Raw genomic sequence first — 17,888 nt, 5'->3', positions numbered from 1 at the left:
TCAAATCAGTACCTGACCCTCTCCATATGTTCGTGAGTAGTTCTGTCAATATGTCAGGTAAGGGTCCTGGATCGGAGTGTTGGCTTTTATATAATATAAGGAGGTGTTGAATCATGTATGTACTAGCTAAACGCTGTTCATGTGGGTCTAGATTCAGAAACGTGTGTGCAAGTACATCATCATTGTATTCGCCGGGACTGTCAGCCCATTGTACTGCTGACCTGGCTAATTCTTGTTCATCCATGGAATCGAGCATGTGGTACCCCCTTCGATCTCGGAGTGATTTATCAGCGGCTTGGAATAAGTGTTCAGGGGATTTTGTATTTAGCATAGGGTTTGGAAAATGTCTATTATATTCTGAACGTATTGGACGTATTGGATCGTTAAAACCTCTGGTATTATTATGGGGTCTTCCTCTACCTACATAAGCTATCGTTTCTAATTGCCCTGTTGGCATTTCTGATTCTTCCCCCTCCTCTCTGTTTAGGTCAGTGGCGTCTACCTCTAATCTTTCTTCGTGTATTCGTTCTACTTCTTTGCGGATCTTTCGGTACATAGCTACTATAAATAACTGTTTATCATGTCTCCCTTCTGATATATTCTGGCCCCAAGTGACAAGTTTTTGCATTTCTTCCGGATTTACCCCAGGCCGGTCTTGATTTCTGATTACACAGTTTATGAGGAAACGTAACAGTTGTCCCTGTACCTCCGCTTTCTGGTACTCCATGGCTCTGCTAATACTTTCAGGACCTCGCCCCGACTGGACAAAGTGATATATATTTTCTAAATGTGTAGTCATTCCTGGTAGCTTCGTTAAATATATTGCAGCTCGTCGAATACGTAATGATGACAGCAGCATTTCGTCCCGTTTACCGGGCACAGGATCATATCTACAATCTACTAGAAGTTCCTTAAGCATGTCGGGAGTTGCTAGTTTGGGCGTACGTTGGTGTGCTAATTCTCTAAGGGAAAATTTATTTCCTCTGGGTGGCGTAGAAAAAATGTCTGTCGTACCTCCTGTAGCACCGTCTGGGGTGCTGGACGTGAAAGGATTTGTTGAAGGTGAGACAGCAACCGTCGTTGCGGGAAAAGCGGTAGAAACAGATGTGTTTGTCGGAATGTGTGTCGGAGCTTGTTGTTGCGGAGGTACAGACGGAGGATCTTGGCGATGAGCATCATCGGCAAGCGGTCTATGTGGTGCGGTATTAGCATACTAGGGAGCTGCGTCATCTAAATAGGAGGAAAGGAAAACATCTTCTGCGGTTCTGGGATGCCCCTTGGGATGTGCTTTTATCGGAAACAATGGAGGTGGCAAGTCTTTTGGTATTTCCGGAGTAGCCTTAGGTAACCCTTCGGCCAGAAGAGGATATATACCATTCATAAGAGCGTTTCTTTGTCTATCTATTTGTTCTGATTTTACTCGGATACCTTCCTCAAGTAATAGATTTTCTCGGGTTTTATTTGAATTCTCTCTACCTTTCTCTTCCTGTCTGAGTGCTTTTTCTGTACGTCTATATGATTCTTTACGCCATAATTCAATGGCATCTTTCTGTGACTGTCTGGCTTTCTTTTTCCATAATTCTTCTTCTACTCTCATGATGCAATCTGCATCCCAGGTCCCCGCTGCGGGCCATCTCTGACTCTCTGGTAATTCTTTGGTGTAGTCCACCCATAGATCAAGAAATAATACGGCATCTAGGCCATGCTTATGATACATAAAGTACCCTGGAGTGTCCCTAGGTGGGATGGGAACAGCTTCTTCGAGTACCCCTTTTCTAGTTTTGATCTGTCTTAGTTTCGAAAAGAGCGGCATTTTTAGACCTTATTACTAGAACACACTTTATACAAAAAAACACAATAATGAACAGTCATTCACACCACAGTATATAGAACGTATTTTAAAACATTTAACACTTAACAGTTTTACGAACAATGATAACTAATAGAAAACTAGTTACTGACATAATACTGACACTAGATAGTACTTATTTATACTTATTTATATGCAAAACATACTTTATATACTGCTAAACAGTACAGATACACTGCTAAAACAGTGCAGACCGGATTTGTGTACCCAAACCCGTCTTGACCGGCACAGACTATGTGCACGTAAAATGCCTCCCCGGCAATGGTACTCACCGGGTAGCTTGGAACGGAAGGCCTCGGAACGGAACTGAAACTGGACCGGACTGGACTCGACTCGACTGGACTCGGAACTTCGGAACCTGGCGGGTCTCTGTATACCTCGGATCTTGCTCTCTCAGCTAGGCTCTGGTCGGGATACTTCGCACTTCTCACCGCCTCGTCTGGGTGTTGATCGCAGCCTCAGTCGTCCCCGCTTGGCCGGAAGGAGATACAGGAAATCCTGCAGATACGCGTTTTTGTCCGTTCAGCTGTGGCAGGAGACCGGGCCTGCAACGCACCGCCGGCGCGTGAGATGAGAAAGTGTCCCTATTCGGGCGCCAATTTATGTGGTAAATATTTCGTTACCGGTACTATTTTTTATGCGGTAAAGTCTATTAAGAATAACTCAGTAAATATAAGAGGCAGAATCCGTGGTATTAGAGGTTTTAAAAGGCTTTATTCCTATACAAAGGAATACAATTCGAATTGTAGGCATTCTATTCCATCACCACGAAAGTTCAGGAAGGAAGGGCATATTTTATTGACAGATAGGCAGTTTTATAGAAAATACATTACAGTGAAACAGATGCAAGAGGCGTAACAGCTGATAATGCAGATAAACTGTGCATACGTAGCTAATAGAGGCGTATACATGGGCGTAATTTAATAAACGTCATCATACATGATGTCACAAGTGGGTGGATCCATAAGAGAATCCTGCAATGTCAGCAGAAATATTTGGCAGAGATGCGCGCGCAGCCGCATGACGTGTGATTGACGTGCAACTAGAGGGTGAAGGGGACTTGACATTTAGCTCTACATGTGGAGACAGAAGTCTGGGGTTATGTCAACCTAATCCCAAATCATATCTAATATCCTATGTTTAAAGAACTGTGTTATCCAAAAAGAGAGGTCTCTTAGGACAGAATCTATTCTATACTGACTATACTGACTGTTAGTGCGTGTACAAGCGTCTAAGTGTCTACACTAGATGCGAGGGGGTAGGAATATTCCATGGTAACGGGGCTATGAATTACTTGCATGAGGGCAGCGAGGCCTGGCCCTTTGCGCGGTAGCTGGAGGAATGTTTACCTAAACTACTAGACAGGAATGCATCGGATGAGGAGCGGAGGAGATAATCTTGAAGGTGAAATACAGTTTTTGGCAGGCAACTGGCTGGATCAGGCACCGTTAGCCGTGCAGGGAGTAGGACAAAGTTCATGGATACAGATGCAGGCTCAGACTGGAGCTTTCAGAGGCAGAAGGCAGGAAAAGGCTTGATGACAGAATTCGGGCCTACTCGCCTGAATCTGTAAAATGTGGAAAGTGAACCACATAAAGTCGGTGGCCTTTCATACTTAGGAATGGAATATCTGACCCATTCATGGCGGATCTGAAAGAGGACATGTTGACGGTGGACGCACATATATTTGCGTCTTCAAAACTGGAACAGGAGGGAACATACATGTACTTATCGCATGCACATGGAGCCGTTGGGGTCTACGATAGGGGACATAACTGATCACAAAATTCATATTTCCTCAGGCCGGGGATCAGATTTTGGCTACTTTGAAAAGGTGATCCCTTTTTACATTTGGCATACTCCTGTGTCACCAGTTTGTCCAGATTATTGACTTCTTTACTTACTGGTATGATCTTATTAGACAGACTGCCAGTGGTCGTATCGGGGTTTTCCTGCGAAAAACTGAGCACTAGTGGATTTAAAATAGTGTTTACGGGTGACAAAAGGTAAGAACATTTTTCATACTCCGGCCGTCAGTCAACCATGTCCAGTGGACTAAATCTATTATAGCATGGGAGGGAGTATGGAACAAACTGTACACCTGGCCAATCTCCACAATATTGATGGCCAACCTGTTGATTTCTCCCAGCCCTTCGCTGTATTAGGGTCCAGTAGTCATCTTCCCTCCCTCCCTGACTGTTAAGATTTAAGTCCCTACGCATGTCATATCTCCTCCCTTCCCTAGCAAAATTTTCGTCCCTGGTCCAGCTCCATCTGTCATCTGGCTGTTCAGTTGGGGTATAAAAATAAGACAGGGGTCTAACTATAATCGACAAACCCTGATTCCTAGGGGCCCCCCGACAGATATAATCTACTGTTTGCGGGTTTTCAAAAGTTATGACCACAAAATCCCCCTGTGATCTCTTCCTATTGTAACCCACCCATGGCACCCTTTGGACCATTAAGATTCTGCTGGCTAGAACTGAGGGTATGGGATAATTAGAGTTTAACCAGTGTATCACCTTGTTTCTGAGTGCTTCAAAGGGTTCCATAATATGAGGAGCCAATTCTGGGACCCCTAATAATACTACCACATAAGGGCATGCGTCTGGAGGTAAATTGATGCTTCTAAGTTTTTCAGTTTTCTCGTGTTGGGCTTTATCAGGGTTAGAAGTGGGTGCAGAAGGCAGGACTGTTGTACATAAAGTTACTTCAAGTAACCGGGGTTGGTTTGAGAGCATCTATGCTCGCTACCTGGCCGATGGTATTTTGCATGGATTTAATTAGAGAAGTTGTAGATGTTATTTTCTTCCCTTCCAACCGTTTATCATTTATTATCAACGGTTTATCCACCGGTGTGATCTCATGATTAACCCTTTTTTCCTGGCTACAGTGCTGTGTTTTTATATCCTTCTGCAATAACTGAAGTAGCTTCTCTATACCATGAAGCCTCTCTTCTATGGGGGCAAGTAAGGATTTAATTAGCGTCGATAAAGTATGTATCAAGGAATCCTCCCTTTCTGTAGATTCACCTGTACTATTAACCATAATACTCTCACTAAAAATATCGGCTAATGTCTCATCTGGTAAAGTGACATCTATCATAGGCATGGATATTATCTTACGCCTAGCAACTTCTTTCTCTGATTCAGTCCCAGTTACTTTTACCACAGGCTCTTTAGTGCTCACCTCTCAAGTACCACCCATCTTAACTGCTTTTGCCTTTACTTTCTTGCCAGTTAACTTATTATTTTTAGCACACTTATTTTTAGGGATTGCCCCCTGCCTTTTTCCTTTTAGTTGTCTATTTACAACCTCAGCCTGAGTATCTAGATATGCCCCGGGCATGGTTTTTTCCATCAAATGTAATGGTTCGAGGCCCGTAATAATTGGATTCTGAGGGGCCAAATAGGTACCAGCATTGTTATGTTCCTCCACGTGTGTTTGTAGTGGAGGAGATTCGGGTAAAATATTTTCGGGGCTACGTGCCACAGCTATGTTGCCCAACGATGACCACTTAGCAAATGCTAGATCTTGGGATACCCTTCTCTCCATTAGTACTATCCCTTGATCTATCAAGGAATTAGTGCGTACTATGAAATCATCGAGTGTTCCTGTCAGCTTAACCCCCCCAGTCGCAGTCTTACTTCTAGTTTCCCGCGTGGTCATTGTGTGTGGGCTATTATCAGACATATGCAAAACTGGATTTGTCCTAACTAATAATAATGGGATAGTTAAAAATATCTAATATCACTTAAACGACAACAGAACATAGGAGTAACGCTACAGAATATGACTGGCAGAATATAGTATGGGCAATATCATGAGGTCCCCACCAATGAGAACCATACAGGATCTACACAATATATTAAGTACTAGACCTTCCAATCCGTAATTCTCTGTCTCGTTATCGTCCAGGGGCCAGGGTCTCTGGCCCGTCCCGGCCTCCTCGTGCCTCTGAGGGCCACAGAGGGCCCGCCCTTTGCCCGGGCTTCGCCCCGGACTGCGCCCCGCTCGCGTCCCGCTCGCGCAGATGTAAGCGTTCCTTAAGTAATCAGAGGAGGAGGAGTCAAGAAGAGGTCCCCAGGTGCTGCTGATGATCTTGGCGCTAAGCGCCCTGGTCCTCGCAGTCCTGCAAATATGATTCCCAAAGTACGTTGCACAGGTTTGTGTGTTTGTCACCCCACGGCTCCGCAGCTTGCCTCAAAACAATCAGGGAATCAGCAAGAGAGAACTAAGCCTGCGAGCGACTCCCGCGAAGCGGGGGCCGCGAGGCATGAAGAGTCTTTGGGAGGAGGAGTCTTTGGGAGGAGGAGTCAGGAAGAGGTCCCCAGGTGCTGCCGATGATCTTGGCGCTAAGCGCCCTGGTCCTCGCAGTCCTGCAAATATGATTCCCAAAGTACGTTGCACGGGTTTGTGTGTTTGTCACCCCACGGCTCCGCAGCTTGCCTCAAAACAATCAGGGAATCAGCAAGAGAGAACTAAGCCTGCGAGTTTGGGTGCAACATGGAAAAAGTAAGGGAGGAACCTTGGTTAAGAGATTAACCAACTTTGGATGAAGTTCTTTCTGTGGATTGAACATTCTATGAAATGTGTTGCTGTGATAAAGAAAGAGTGTAAAAAAGATGTCAAAGTTCAAGTGGTTAAAGAAAAGAACCAAAGAGTGCAAGAAAAAGTTAAGACTCCTAGTGATAAAGAGTTGTTCAAAGGGAAAACGATAGAACGCAAATGCTATAGATGTGGCAAACCTGGTCATCTTGCTAACTATAACAATTGTCCTGCATTGAGTCAAACATGTAGTAAATGCAAAAGAAAAGGCTATTTTGCAATAGCATGTAGGAGTAAACTTGAACCAAGAATCAAAAATGTAGATGTATATGAGGGGGATAATCCTGACGCAAGCTTAGATGATTTTGAGTGTGCTCAAATTGTAATGAAAGTCCAAAATTCAAGTTGTGGAAAGTCTTGTCCCTTTGACTGTATTACGGTCGAAGGGGAAACCACATGTGTTCTATTCGATTCTGGTGCTAAGATTAACTCTGGGCGTAGTTCGCGAAGTAGCACTTCGTGAAGCTACGCAAAGTGCAGTTCGCACTACGCGAGCTACGCGTAGCACTTCGCGAACTGCGTAGTACCTTGTTCGCACTGTGCCAGATGTCGTTTTCAATGATTGCACAGTGCAGACAAGCAACCAGCACTGTGCAATCATTGAAAATGGCATCTTGCACAGTGCGAGCTGTAGTTTTCTGCTGCTCGAGTAGATTTTTACTCGAGCGGCAGCTTTCTCAACGCGAACTGGTAGTTTCTCATCGCGAGCGGTCGCGAGCATACGCGACCACTCGCAATGAGAAACCTGACCTCCTCGCGTTGGGAATCTCGCCGGGAGGTTTATTTTCCATGCTCGCGATCGCCAACTTGATGTTGCTGATCGCGAACAAGGAAAAAGTCTCGCCGGGATGTCATTTTGCTTGCTCGCGGTCGCCAACTTGACGTTGAGGACCACGAGCAAGCAAAAAATGACCGCAGCAATACGCAACACTACGCTACGCGTGTTCGCACTGTGCTACGTGCAATTCGCGTAGTGCGAACTTCGCAAACTACGCGAGCGTAGCGTAGTGCTTTGCCCAGGTTTAGCTAAGATCACTATTGTTTCCAATGAGTTTTATCATTCAGAATTGAAGAACAAAGTTGTGCTTATGAAACCTGACATTACACCTTTTGCTTATGGGGGTGAGCCTATTAAGTTGCACGGTTATTTCGTAGGTCTGATTGAGTATAAGAGCAGACTAGTTTCAGGGAAAATGTATGTCTCTTAAAAGGGAGATGGCATCATTAGTTGGCTTCATCAGGGTGACTTAGGAGTGTTTATTGATCCAAATTCTGATCCTCCTATCCAGATTAGGGATAGAGTGTGCACGGTGGGGAGCTCTAATGAGTGTGATTTTTTGGACATATTAAAAATGAATTTCCTTGAGTTTTCAAGCATGAGTTAAGTTGTTTGAAAGGATATTAGCATAAGATTAAATTAAAGCACGATGCTGTTCCTGTGTGTTGTAAGGTAAGAAATGTTCCTATTACTGTAAGAGATGATATGCAGAAGGAGATTGCCAAGCTAAAGAACAATGGTATTATTGAAGAGGTTGAGGGCCCGAATGGTTGGCGCCAGTTGTTGCAGCTAGGAAGCCCAATGGCGATTTACGTCTTTGCATTGATCTAAGACAGTTAAATAATAGTGTGATTGTGGATAGATATCCTCTTCCAAATATATCTGAGTTATTGTTTTTGCTAGGCGGGGCGAAGGTTTTTAGTACCATCGATCTCACCTATGTGTACCATCGGATTGACTTGAAAGAATCTGGCAGAGATTTTACGGAATTTATAACACCTTTTAACCCAGTATCCACCTATCAACCCCACCTGCCCTGACGCCGCAGCCTGCAACCTCAGACAGTGGATCGACGACTGCGCCAACACCCTCGCCCCACTCAAGAGACCTTCCAACAGCCACGCCAGCAAGAGAGCCACCTGGATCACCGACGAGCTCCTGACCTCCAAACACGCCTGCTGTAAGCTGGAGAAGAAATGGCTCCACAAACACGCAGCCCACAAGGACGCCACCCGCAGACATCACCACCTCATCAGACTAGCCAAGCGATCCTCCTTCAAAGACCGCCTGGATAACAACACACACAACAGCAAAGAGCTCTTCCGCGTCGTAAAAGAACTGTCCAATCCCAACACCAACGACAACGACATCCCGCCCTCACAAGAACTGTGCTTCTCACTGGCCATCTTCTTCCACCGCAAGATCGCTGACATCCACGACAGCTTCAACACCACAACCGCACCGACGATGCATGACTCCACCCCCCCCGCAAACACCAACAGCGCCAACCGCCTGACCTCCTGGGCCAACACCACCGACGATGAGACACGCAAGATCATGAACTCTATCCACTCAGGATCTCCGTCAGACCCATGCCCACACCACGTATTCAACAAAGCAGACACGGCCATCGCACCCCAACTACGGAAGGTCATCAACATCTCCTTCAAAACAGCGACATTTCCGGAAAGCTGGAAGCACGCCGATATCAACGCCCTCCTCAAAAAGCCCAAGACGGACCCCAAGGACCTCAGGAACTTCCGACCCATCTCCCTGCTCCCGTTTCCGACGAAGGTCATCGAGAAAATCGTCAACATTCAACTGGCCCGCCACCTGGAAGACAACAACATCCTGGACCCATCCCAACCCGAATTCAGACGAAACCACAGCACCGAGACAGCCCTCATCGCTGCCACAGACGACATCAGAGCCAACTGGACAATGGCAAAACATCAGCCCTCATCCTCCTGGACCTATCAGCCGCATTCGACACGGTCTGCCACCGCACCCTAAAGACACGCCTCCAAGAAGCCGGAATCCAAGAGAAGGCCCTTGACTGGACCACGTCCTTCCTCTCCGGCAGAACCCAGAGCGTCCGCCTCCCACCTTTCCGGTCAGAAGCCACCGACATCATCTGCGGCGTCCCCCAGGGCACATCCCTCAGCCCAACCCTGTTCAACATCTACATGGCCCCCTCACACAAGTGGCCCGCCACCACAACCTCAACATCATCTCCTACGCCGATGACACCCAGCTCATCCTCTCCCTCACCAAGGACCCTCACACCGCCAAAACCAACATCCATGAGGGTATGAAGGCCATCGCCAACTGGATGAGGAGCAGCCATCTGAAACTGAACTCGGACAAGATGGAGGTCCTCATCCTCAGACCCACCCCCTCAGCCTGGGACGACTCCTGGTGGCCGACTGATCTGGGGATAGCACCGACACCCATCGACCACGCACGCAACCTAGGATTCATCCTCAACTCCTCCCTCTCCATGTCCAAGCAGGTCAACGCCGTCTCCTCCTCCTGCTACAACACCCTATGTACGCTCCGCCGGATCTACAAGTGGATCCCGACCGGAACAAGAAGAACAATGTCACAGGCCCTCGTCAGCAGCAGACTGGACTACGGCAACGTACTCTATGCAGGAATCCCAGCCAAACACCAACGGCGGCTACAACACATCCAAAACGCCTCCGCCCGACTGATCGTCAACGCCCCCCGCCGCAGCCACATCCAGGTCCTGAGAGACCTGCACTGACTCCCCATGGACAAGAGGATCACCTTCAAGCTCCTCACCCACACACACAAAGCACTCCACAATGCCGGGCCAGCCTACCTGAACAGCAGACTCAGCTTCTACACCCCCACCCGTCAGCTCCGCTCCGCCAGCCTCGCCCTCGCAGCTGTCCCCCGCATCCAACGTACGACCGCCGGCAGCAGATCCTTCTCCTACCTTGCCGCCAAGACCTGGAACACCCTCCCAACCCACCTACGACAGACCCAAGACCTACTCGCCTTCAGAAGACTCCTCAAGACCTGGCTCTTCGAGCAGTAGCGGCACCCCCCCCCCCCCTCAGTGCCTTGAGATCCTCACGGGTAAGTAGCGCGCTTTACAAGTACCCTGATTGATTGATTGATTTAGATTTATCAGAATGTCTTATGGTTTGGTTTCAGCCTCTTCCTATTTTTCAGTGTGTCATGGAGAATGTCCTTAAAGATGTAGTGGGTGTTAGCATATATCACGACGACATCCTTACATATGGGAATGATGTGAATGAACATGATGCACGTTTAAAAGAAGTGCTTAGAAGATTGTGTGATTGCAATCTTACCATTAAAATGGAAAAGTGCAAATTTAGATCTAGTTCTATTAACTATCTTGGGCATAGCATAACTGCAGATGGTCTCAAACCCAAGAGTGAGCTGGTTTTTACTATTCAAAACATGAATTCTCCTTCCAACATAGATGAATTAATGACATTTCTTGGCATGGTGGAGTATTATGCTAAGTTTGTGAGGAATTATGCAGATTTGAGCACAAGCATGGGATGTCTTCTATAGAATGGTGTTAGTTTTGTTTGGTCGGAGCAATGTGAGAAGGAATTTTCTAACATCAAGGAAGGTTTGAGTGCTGCTCCTTCCCTTCAAAGCTTTGACCCCAGAATCAAATCTTTTCTTACTACCGATGCCAGTGAAAGAGGTCTAGGAGCAGTTTTGCAACAACACAGTCCTTCTGGAATGCAAACCGTCATGTTTCTCTCACACAGCCTAAGAGATGCAGAAACCAGATATTCCATTGTTGAGAAGGAATCTCTTGCTGTTTTCTGGGCTGTCAGGAAATTAAATACATTTTTGTGGGGAGTTAATTTTGAAATCCGCACAGATCACAAGCCCTTAATTGAGATCTTTAACAAGAAAGGTCTTGATTTGATTTCTAGCAGGAATACCAAGTGGGTCATTGGCTTGCAAGAGTATAATTCTGGTGTGGATAATGGGGTTGCTGACGTGTTATCACGACTTACTCCTAACAAGACTCTCTCTGATGATGACATGGATGAGGGTACTAAATGGGCATGTGTGTTAGACACTGGCATCATCTCTGAAGAAAGGTGGCTTGAGGAGTTAGCCATCGACCCTACACTCAAAGAGGTTATGTCTTTTCTACAAAAGGGTTGGCCTAGTATTAAGTCTGGGTCTGATCTTACCAGACCTTTTTGGTATCTGTGTGATGAATTGAGTGTTGAGAGTGGGTTGGTTTTTCGTGGGAAAAAGCTGGTTTCTCCTAGCCGTCTTAGAAAAGAATTGCTTGATCTGGCTAACGTGACTCATTCAGGGATTACAAAAACAAAGGAAAGATTGCATATGTCTTACCAGTGGCCTGGGATGGACAAGCAGGTAGAGCGTGTGGTGTGTGACTGTCTTCCGTGTACTCTGAGTGACAAATCAAAATGTCCTTGGGTTCTACCTACGATTATAAGAAGACGTGCTTCACGTCCCTGGCAAGACATTTCATTGGATATTTTGGGACCTGTTCATAGCAGTGGCCTTCAAGTTTTTCTTGTAGTCATTGTTGATATGTTTCCCCGTTAGCCAGAGGTTTTCTTTACTTCAATTATTGACTCTGCTCATGTCATAAAATGTTTGGTTAATTGTTTTCCATGGAAGGTGTACCTGAGTCAATTTTAACTGATAACGGAGTCCAACTGATTTCAAAGATACAGAGGAGTTTTTATCCTCAAAAGGTATAGTTCATAAAACTTGTGCTCCTTATCATCCCGAGTCAAATGGGATGGTTGAGAGATTTAATAGAGTGCTCAAAGAAATGATTGCATTAGCAAAGTCATCTTCATTGGATTGGAAAAAAGAAATTCCTACTAAGGTAGAAGAGGACAGAATGACTCCACATGGCACCACTGGGAAAACTCCTTTTTTGTTATTTCGTGGCAGATTACCTGACACTTGTCTTGAACATTCTTGGGTCAATAGGTACGAGTTATCCAGGGGTAAAAGGTGTGATGGTAATGATGTGCAAAGGAAAGAAGAGTTAAAAGCTGCTGACAGGAAAAAATATTTTGATAAAGGGAATGCGGTGAAGAAAGTGGAGGTCAAGGTTTGAGATGATTAAAGTCCTGGTCTGTTTGGCAGTTCTTCTTCTAAGTTCATGAAGCCCATGTTAGTCATTAAAGTTTTTCACAATGCTGTTAAGACTCAAGATCATTGCATATTGAATCTTAATAGGGTTGTCATTTTGAAGGGTAAATTTGAAGGGATGTCATATACAAACTCAAGAAATAACACCACTGTTCGTGACCATCCTAAATCTGAAATTGGTAAAGGATTCAGTAGTATGGAAAGTGTTAGGCGATCCTCCAGGGTGGTCAAACGTCCTGCTTATCTCAAAGACTATTCTTAACTTCACTTATTTTCTTTTCATTGCATGATGTTGTACATAGTTATGAAGGAAGGGAGGTGTGTGGTATACTGGAAATATGGCCACTCTGGGTCGTAGCAATGTACATTATGCCAGTGTTCCTTTTATCTCTCATGTATTCCCCTCCCTTGTTATCTAGAATGTTAAGATGTCATGGAATCTTCTGATGTCATAACTTTGTTGGTGAGAGGCGTGGTGTCAGTTGATGCTGTAGCTGTTCCTGTTGAATGAGATCTTCGTTACAGATTAAACCTGCTGGTTTCACCTTACCTGACTTCAGTGTCATTCTTCAAGAATACTACACTAACATTATGACCAGTACATACCTGCTGATCTGCTCTCATTCATGGTCAGCTTTAGATCTTACCTTTGTCTCTGTCCAGTGCAACCTGTTGCCCAAAGTTGGTGCTCAGTGTTTTTTGGTACTAGTTTTAAGTACAAATTTTCAAAGTCATAGCTCTGTTTCTACTAACTGGATTTTGGTCACATAGGTTTCAATCTATTTTTTACAATATTCTCTATTTTTTTTAACTGTGTTAGGATTTTGTCTATGCTGTGTTTTCACTTTATTACTGTTTGAGTACTGTGTAAATAAGTTCAGCCTGGATGCTTTGTGCCCTGGCTACCAAGGGAGTGAGCACAGGTTTGTTTAGTGTATTTTGTGAGTCACTCTGTCAAGGATTTTGTATTATTATTCGAGGTGGATTCTCACTTCCCTCAACCAATTCTCCAATTTTCTTACAACTACACATGCAGGTAAAGTAGTTTAACCAGATTATTACAAAGTACTGTGTTACAATAAAGCTCTGGGTTCTAAAAGTATGGGCATTATTATCACATGAAAGCAACTGATGCAATTTTAAAAGTGTCAGTAGTTATTATGAGAGATATAAAGTGTCTCACGGTGTCACACGAGGTCTAAGAATGCAAAACATATCAATATAAATTGAGGTTGAACTGAATCTAAATTATCAGTATGTGTTTTTCTTCAGACCACTATGCAACACTTTTCATATCATTCACTGTCTGTCTAGACAATCAGTGGGAAAAGAGGCCTAAGGTTAATGTTGTAAATAAACAAATATCCGGTTCCAGGTAAACTTAAGGTAGGCACTCCATAGGGTACTTTGGGAGCTGTTAAGATCCTAGCTGGTGCCCCACCAGCCCAACAGGCCAGTAGAGGACCTGCTAACATTTCTACATATCTTGTATGCCTCCCTGTTGGAGATTTGATTTTTCCATCTGCAGTTAATAATAATAAAATAATAAAAGGGATCTTGTCATGCGCGAACATAGCCCAATGGGCGTCAAGGCGCCTAATTCCAAATCCAGCTCATAACAAAGCTCATGCAGCTCAACCTGTGTAAGCTCTGGAAAAGCACCAAGTTTTTAGGGCCTTTTTAAACAGCGCTAAAGAGGGCAGGGTCTTCAACTCTATCGGCAAGTTGTTCCAAAGTTGTGGAGCAACAACTGAAAAGGCCCTGGCTCCCCATCTGGTGAGCTTAAAGCGAGGAACAACAAGTTGAAACAACCCTGAAGAGCGCAGAGGCCTTGAGGGGCGGTAACGAATAAGCAGAGAGCTGATAGCGCCTTTAGATTCATCCTCCAGTGCTCTATATGTCAAACACAGAATTTTAAAATAAATTCTGTGTTGAATAGGCAACCAGTGAAGGTCTCTCCTCGCAGCAGTAGCAGAAGGAGCCCTGGAAAGATCCAGGACAAAACGTGCAGCAGCGTTCTGCACGATTTGCAGTCGATGTATAAGGCCCTTGTTGGCTTCCATGTAAAGAGAGTTGCAATAATCCAACCTGGAACCAACAAGGGCGACTGCAATCTGCTTACGAGCTTGAGGTGACAAATAGCTGCGAATTCTATTGAGCGTCCTGATCATGCCCCAGCAGGTCGAAACAGTCCGATTCACCTGTAGGGACATCGAGAGTGAGGTGTCGAACATTACACCCAGATTTCTGGCAGATTGAGATGGGGTCGGGCAGATGCCAAGAGAGGGAGGCCACCACTCACTCGACCAAATCTCTTGGTCCTTCCCGAAGATCAAGACCTCAGTCTTGTCGCCATTTAGCTTCAAGGAGTTGGCAACCATCCAGTCTGCAACATGTTACATGCAGGACCTGAAGCTAAAGGCAGATGTTATGACAGAGGATTGAGTCAGCGAGACCATAATCTGGGTGTCATCGGCGTATGATACCACCTCCATCCCCTGCGATCTTACTAGTCTAGCAAGGGGGGCCACGTAGATATTAAACAGGGTGGGACTTAATGCCGACCCCTGTGGCACCCCACATTGCAGAGACTTTGCAGGGGAGAGGTGGTTGCCGAGCATCACTCTCTGTTCCCTATCAAGGAGAAAGGAATTAAGGAGACTCAGTGCCGGACCAGTGACGCCTGCCTCCCTAAGCCGAGATGTTAGAATGGCAGGAGACAGAGTGTCAAATGCGGCTGTGAGGTCCAATAGCACAAGAACAGTAGTTTGTCCAGCATCCACCTTGCGTCGGATGTTATCGACTACAGAGGTGAGAGCAGATTCTGTGCTGTGGTGTTCATCTGCTAAAGAGGTGGATGTATTGAAGGAACAGCTGAATGCCAAGTGGACGCCATCATTTTTGTCAGATAAAGTTTGTTTTTGAAGAATACCAATGGCTCTGACACGCAGGCAGTTTTCTCCCCGTTATTTTGGGCCAATGTATTTTGTGCCTGTCTCAGTCCACCATCTTTAACAGGCCTGATCTCGATAGAGAAAATCTGTGGTGCGGGCCATGCTCTGCAAGCTAGTGATCTAGTAGCTAAGGGCTCGCCGGTTCTAGGGTTCTCAATGAGAAAGCCAGGAGAGGCTTCTCCATCAACAGTCCCACACCTCTAAATGGGGCAGACGAATGAAGCGTGTCGCCTGCCAGTTTGTGGCATAAGTCCTGCCCCACTCATACTCTGAATCCCCCCATTAGTCCTCAGTAAGGAGCTCTTCTAATCAAATTACAATTAGAGTGGACGAAAATTAAAATGATCCCAGTGAAAATGGTGAAAATCTCCCAAAGTTGGCTTGGTTCAGCTTCACTGATTATTGTACACCATTGCGTAGAACTATAAGTGAAAGAACAATTCAATGATCGCCATATGTACTTTTAAAGGTTCGTTCCAAACTATAAACTTGATCATTTTTAGAATCCCAGTAAAAGTATACGATTCAGTTTATAATATATACATGTTATTTATAACCTAAACAGTGTAGAGCATATGTCTTCCTTTAAAGCGCTTTTTTGACTTCTGTATTTCAGAGAGACGTTGATCTTCATGCGAAGTTCTCTTGCTCTCTCTGCATTGTTAAGCGTCAATATTACCCAATGTGAATCATAATCATTGCTTCTGTATTCATGAGTTTAATGGTAACATTAGAATTTTTACCACTATATTTCTTTATTGTAGTTGAAGCAAATTCTTCTTCAGGCGCAGCTGATATAGAAGTAATTACAACAGAAGCACCCATGAGAACTCTTACAACAGAACTAAACATATCTGACACAGAGAACAGTACAACTGATTTGAAAAGCATCACTAGCACATCCATATCACTAAAAACAACAGAAGCACCTGCAGTTTCAAAAAATATCTCTACAGTAGGTATCGGTAAATATAGCACAGAAGGGGATGTGATCACAGAGGGAATATTCACAGAACAAACAATATCAGCAGCGGAAATCGATTCAACCACAAAAGAGACCCCCTTGAAAGAATTTGAAAACTCCGGGGACCCAGAACTCACAACTCCATGGACTGCTGAAATGACTACAACCCTAGAAGTGCGCCCTTTTGCAGAATATGAAATCCCCGGAGCCTCAGAACTGACAGCATCATGGATATCTGAATCCCTGGCAGTCCCAGGAATGAGCACTGTGGGGGAACATGAAAGCTCTAAAGCTTCATTAATTACGACAGCATGGAGAACTGGATTTCCAGAAGTGGACATTAAAAGAGCTGTTGAAATGTCTGCAGCCTCAGTTCTTGAAGGATCCACCGACACCACTACAACCACTTACCTGGCCTCTGTGGTGCAAGCTGTGAGCTCCAAATCCTCAGTATGGAAAGCACAGGTGGATTATACCACTGGAACACCAGAAGTGACCACTGTAAAGGAATTGGAAGGCTCTGAAACCTCAGAACTAACAACACCATTGGCTGATGAAGCCACGGGAGCCTCAGAAGTGGAAAAATATGAAAGCTCTCAAGCCACAGAACTGGCAATAGAATGGAATGATGACCCCACTCGAGTCACGAAAGTAAAAACCTCTCCAGTAGCAGTTGAAATTACAGCAGCCCCAGAGTTTACTACAGAAAGAACCACTGAAACCACCAGATCCCTAAGGATCGGCACTGTATTTGAATTTGCAATCTCTGGAGACTCAGAACTGATACCAACATTGAGGGCTGAATCCACAACAGTCCCAGAGGTGACTACGATGGAGGAATCTGAAATCTCTGGATCCTCAGCACTGATAACAGCAGTGGAGGCTGAAAACAGTAACACTCTAGAAGTGACCAATGTGGGGATATCTGAAAGCTCCGTCATCTCAGAACTAGCAAGAGCTACTGAAACCACTGCTGTTCCAAAGGAGACGACTGCGGTGGTTTTTGAGAGCTTCAGTGCTTCCGTACCAACAACAGCAAAAACTGATGAAACAACTGCATCTCCAGAAAAGACCACTGTAAGGGAATATGAAAGCTCTGGAGCATCAGAAATGACAACAGCATGGTCTGCTCAATTCACTGCAATCCCAGAAGTGACCTCTATGGGGGATTTTAAAAGCTCCAGACAGCCAGAACTCACAACAACATGGACAGCTGACATCACAGAAACCCCCCAATCTCCAAAGATCACAACATCATGGGCTGCTGAAGCTACTGCAATCCCAGAAGTAACCTCTACAGGAGAATTCGAAAGCTCTGGAGATTCAATACTTTCAACAGCAGCAGCACATTCTACATCAGTCAAAGACATTACCATCCTATCCACAAGTAAGTAGATGTTTGTTCACAATTTGTCACTTTGACACCAAGACACTATTCATTGCTTTGTCATATTTCAATACGATCAATCAATTGTTAGGCAATGTCATGCACTGAAATAGCCTTCATTGCCATAGTTGATGGCAACGGGCGGATCCTGGATGAGGGAGGAAGTG

General features: G+C 45.1%; 1 protein-coding gene across 1 annotated transcript in view; it reads left to right on the top strand.

Moving 5' to 3' along the window:
* LOC146809265 (uncharacterized) overlaps positions 1–17,888 on the top strand; it is a 286,852-nt gene that overhangs the window by 227,986 nt on the left and 40,978 nt on the right. Inside the window, exon 3 of the mRNA XM_085616084.1 lies at positions 16,135–17,721. Within this exon, the coding sequence (XP_085472210.1) occupies positions 16,135–17,721 (1,587 nt within the window). The remainder of the gene's footprint in view (positions 1–16,134; positions 17,722–17,888) is intronic.

The sequence above is a fragment of the Triturus cristatus genome, chromosome 7, assembly GCF_964204655.1.
Source record: "Triturus cristatus chromosome 7, aTriCri1.1, whole genome shotgun sequence".
Taxonomy (NCBI): Eukaryota; Metazoa; Chordata; class Amphibia; order Caudata; family Salamandridae; genus Triturus; species Triturus cristatus.
The sequence above is the reverse complement of the archived record's forward strand: the minus strand, read 5'-3'. Positions and strand labels throughout refer to the sequence as shown.